This window comes from Echinops telfairi, unplaced genomic scaffold, assembly GCF_000313985.2.
Source record: "Echinops telfairi isolate 266 unplaced genomic scaffold, ASM31398v2 ScPeMD7_7458;HRSCAF=8496, whole genome shotgun sequence".
NCBI classification, from domain to species: domain Eukaryota; kingdom Metazoa; phylum Chordata; class Mammalia; order Afrosoricida; family Tenrecidae; genus Echinops; species Echinops telfairi.
The window spans coordinates 45370167-45373208 of NW_022111358.1; the positions used below are offsets into that span (position 1 = coordinate 45370167).

The 3042-nt window shown below is 65.4% G+C and overlaps 1 protein-coding gene across 1 annotated transcript in view; it reads right to left on the reverse strand.

Moving 5' to 3' along the window:
- The window catches only part of GRIN2C (glutamate ionotropic receptor NMDA type subunit 2C), a 13423-nt gene that overhangs the window by 6727 nt on the left and 3654 nt on the right, over positions 1-3042 (reverse strand). The window contains exons 2-4 of the mRNA XM_004709156.2: positions 1847-2448; positions 1458-1572; positions 67-278 (exon numbers count right to left, since the gene is read on the reverse strand). Coding sequence (XP_004709213.1) covers positions 67-278; positions 1458-1572; positions 1847-2448 — 929 coding nt within the window. The remainder of the gene's footprint in view (positions 1-66; positions 279-1457; positions 1573-1846; positions 2449-3042) is intronic.

A 3042-nucleotide genomic window follows, 5' to 3' on the forward strand; every position in this document is an offset into this window, starting at 1 on the left:
CAGCATAAGCCAGAGTCCACGGCTGCTACCCACGCACACGGCAGCACCCGGCCTCTGAGTGCGGACCTGAAGGTGCGGTTGCTCTGTCTTCGGCAGGGCACAGTGTTGGGGACGCAGCCACCTGTGCCCGCGTCGGGGCTCTCCACGATGACAAAGGGGCGCTCCTCCAGTGTGGCCACCGTCAGGTGCCGGCTGTCCACCACGGGCTGCAGGGAGGCGCTGTAGCGAGGCCACACCGGGTACTTCATGTGCAGGACACCGCGCTCCCAGCGCCCCACCTGCGGAGGGTGAGTGGCCTCAGCCCCTGGGTTCCAGCCCCGCCCCACCCCCAGGGGGGCCTCTGGGTGGGGCTTCCCTCACCTAGGGCTGCATAGGGCCTGCCAGCAGGACCAGGGTGGGAGCAGGTGGAAAAGGCCCACACCTGAACCTGCCGCACCTGCAACTACCGGGATCGGGATCGTAGGTATCCAGGCCTCAGTGTTTCACACTTCCTCCACATGACACGCCCCCCCATTTTCCTCCATCTCCACATCCCCAAGGACCTACCATCGCTCCTATAAGGGCCCTCTCTTATACCAGGCTGTCTGCACCAGGCTGGTGCGACCTCTTGGCGAGCTCCTACTCAACCCTGCAAGTCCAGCACTGCTGGCCCCTCTCCGGAAGCCTGCCCTAGCTTCTTCCTTTGTTTGTAGTCGGTGTCATGCAGTTGATTCCGACTCATAGCGACTACACGGGCTTCTCAGAGGAGCCCTGGTGGCATAGTGGTTATGTGGCGAGCTGCTAACCGCAAGGTCAGAAGTTTGAAACCACTAGCCGCTCACTAGTCCGAAGAAAGACGAGGCTTTCTCCTCTATAGCCTCGGAAACCCGCCGCAGCAGGCAGCTCTGCCCTGTCCTCTCGGGTCACTGTGAGCCGGCAAGGACTCGATGCCAGTGTTTGGTTTGGGCCTTAGCTCCCTGGTGGCACAGGGGTCAATGGTTGACTGCGAATCAAAGAAGGTTCTGGAGAATCTTTATGGAAGTAGAGGGCCCATCTTCTTCCTGCTGAGCCATTGTGGGCTTGACCTGCCAGCCTTGTGTCTAACTGCAAGCCCATATGCCACGCCCCCAGGGCCCAGGAGGGCGGACACGTGGGCTCCTTTCTAGTCCCAGAGTGCTTTGCGCACATTCCCACACCAGCTCCAGTCGGCCAGATTTCTATTGTGCACATCCCACAGGAGTTACTCCCCGGGGAGTGGGACTGTGGGATGAAGGTGTTGGGTGCCCGTTCTGTAGTAAAAGGGGGCAGGGAGTTACAGGAGCCGGGAGCAGCCCCACCCATCCTGGGGGCCAAAAGGGCTTCCCAGAGGAGAAGTTTCAGCTGAGACCTGAAGGCTGGGGAGCTAGCAGAAGGCAGGCCGCAGTGGCTCCCGGCTGGCTGTGGGTGAGAGGGGCTGGGGATCAGGGGCCCCTTCTCACCATCTCCCAGAGGCGGTGCCGGTTGAGAGCGATCACAACCATGGTGGGCTGGACCAGGTACCCACCAGGGCTGAAGGAGAAGTCCCGGCTCTCCCAGGTGACATTCAGCAGGTGCCTGTCAGCAGGAGAGAAGCAGGGTGGCCAGTGGCCCTGCACTAGGCTCTGTCTCCCCACCACCAACACCACCCTGTTCATACTGCAGAGGGTTTTCCCTCGAGTAATCCCACCAAGCCCCACGCCCACTGTCAAGGTCAAGGAGGAAGCAGACCAGAGAGGGAGGTGAGCTGACCCAGGACACACAGCTGCCAGGGGGTCTGACTCCCGGGGCCCAAGCTCACTGCCCTCTGGGTCCATGAAGCGCTCCCACCCCACCCTGGGCAGGTGCCCACCTGTAGAAGGCCTCCCGGGCAGGGCTAAGCGGCCCCGGGTGGCCGCGGCAGTCCCCAGCGGCGGTGGCGGGCAGGGTGCCATGCTGGCGTCGGTAGCTGTGTGCGCCCAGGGCTAGGATGGCCACGCCGTCGCGGACCTTCTGGCGCAGGCTGAGGCGCCAGCTCTCGGTGACGACGCTGATGAGACCCACGGGGAAGGTGGCGGGTGGCGCGTCGGTGCTGCCCAGCGCCAGGTTGGGGACTAGCCACACGTGGCCCGGCCCCACCAGGCCGGCGCGCGCCGCCTCGGCGAAAAGCACTTGGGCCTCGTCGCTCGAGCAGTAGGCCACCAGCACCGGCGCGTCGAGCTGGCGCAGCAGCCGCTGGATGCGCGCGCGCTGCCCGCCCGGGCCCAGCTCCAGCGTCAGCACGTCCAGCAGCCGCCAGCCCAGGTGGCCGGCGTCCGCAATGGCACGCACGCCCTCGAGGAAGAGCGCGTGGCCGGGGTGCTGGCTGGTGATGACGGCGAAGGCGCTCCAGTTGTACTCCTCCAGCACCTTGAACAGCACCTGCAGCTGCTGCTCCAGCGACACGCCCAGCTGCAGGAAGGCGGAGCCCGGCTCCTGGGCGGGGCCGGGGTGAGGCCTGAGCCGGGCGGGGCGGGGCCAGCCCCACCCTGCCCCAAAGCCTGCCCTCCTTCAGGACCCTCCTACCCCAGCCCTAGGCGTCCACCAGGGTTGGCCCACGACAGGGTCTCTGGGACGGGGCTGAGGCTAGTCACTGGGAGAGGGGACGCAGGAGTAGGATGGTAGGCAGAGGGCAGGGGGTGGGGGGCAGGGGACGGGGCCCACCCCATCTTGAGGCTGGTGAGCGCGTCCTCCACGGAGCGCTGGTTGAACCTGACCATGTGGGCGTGCATGTCGCGGTAGTTACTGCGGATGTTGCGCTCGGTGCTACCGTTGGGCACGGTGCCGAAGCGGAAGGGCGGGTACTGGTCTTGAGGCCGCTGGAACTGCAGGCAGGGACCAGCCACCACTTGTACCTTCCCACCCAGGGTGCCCCACCCCCATCCCACCTGGGATGCCCCCCTACCCTCACCCGTATCTCCAGCACCCAGCCTCTAGTCTGGAGGGGCAGGCCACTGCGCTAGGGTGTTTCAGGACAACTAGGCCCAGGGGAGGGAGAAACTCCTCACCAGAGGCCCCTCTGTAGGTGAG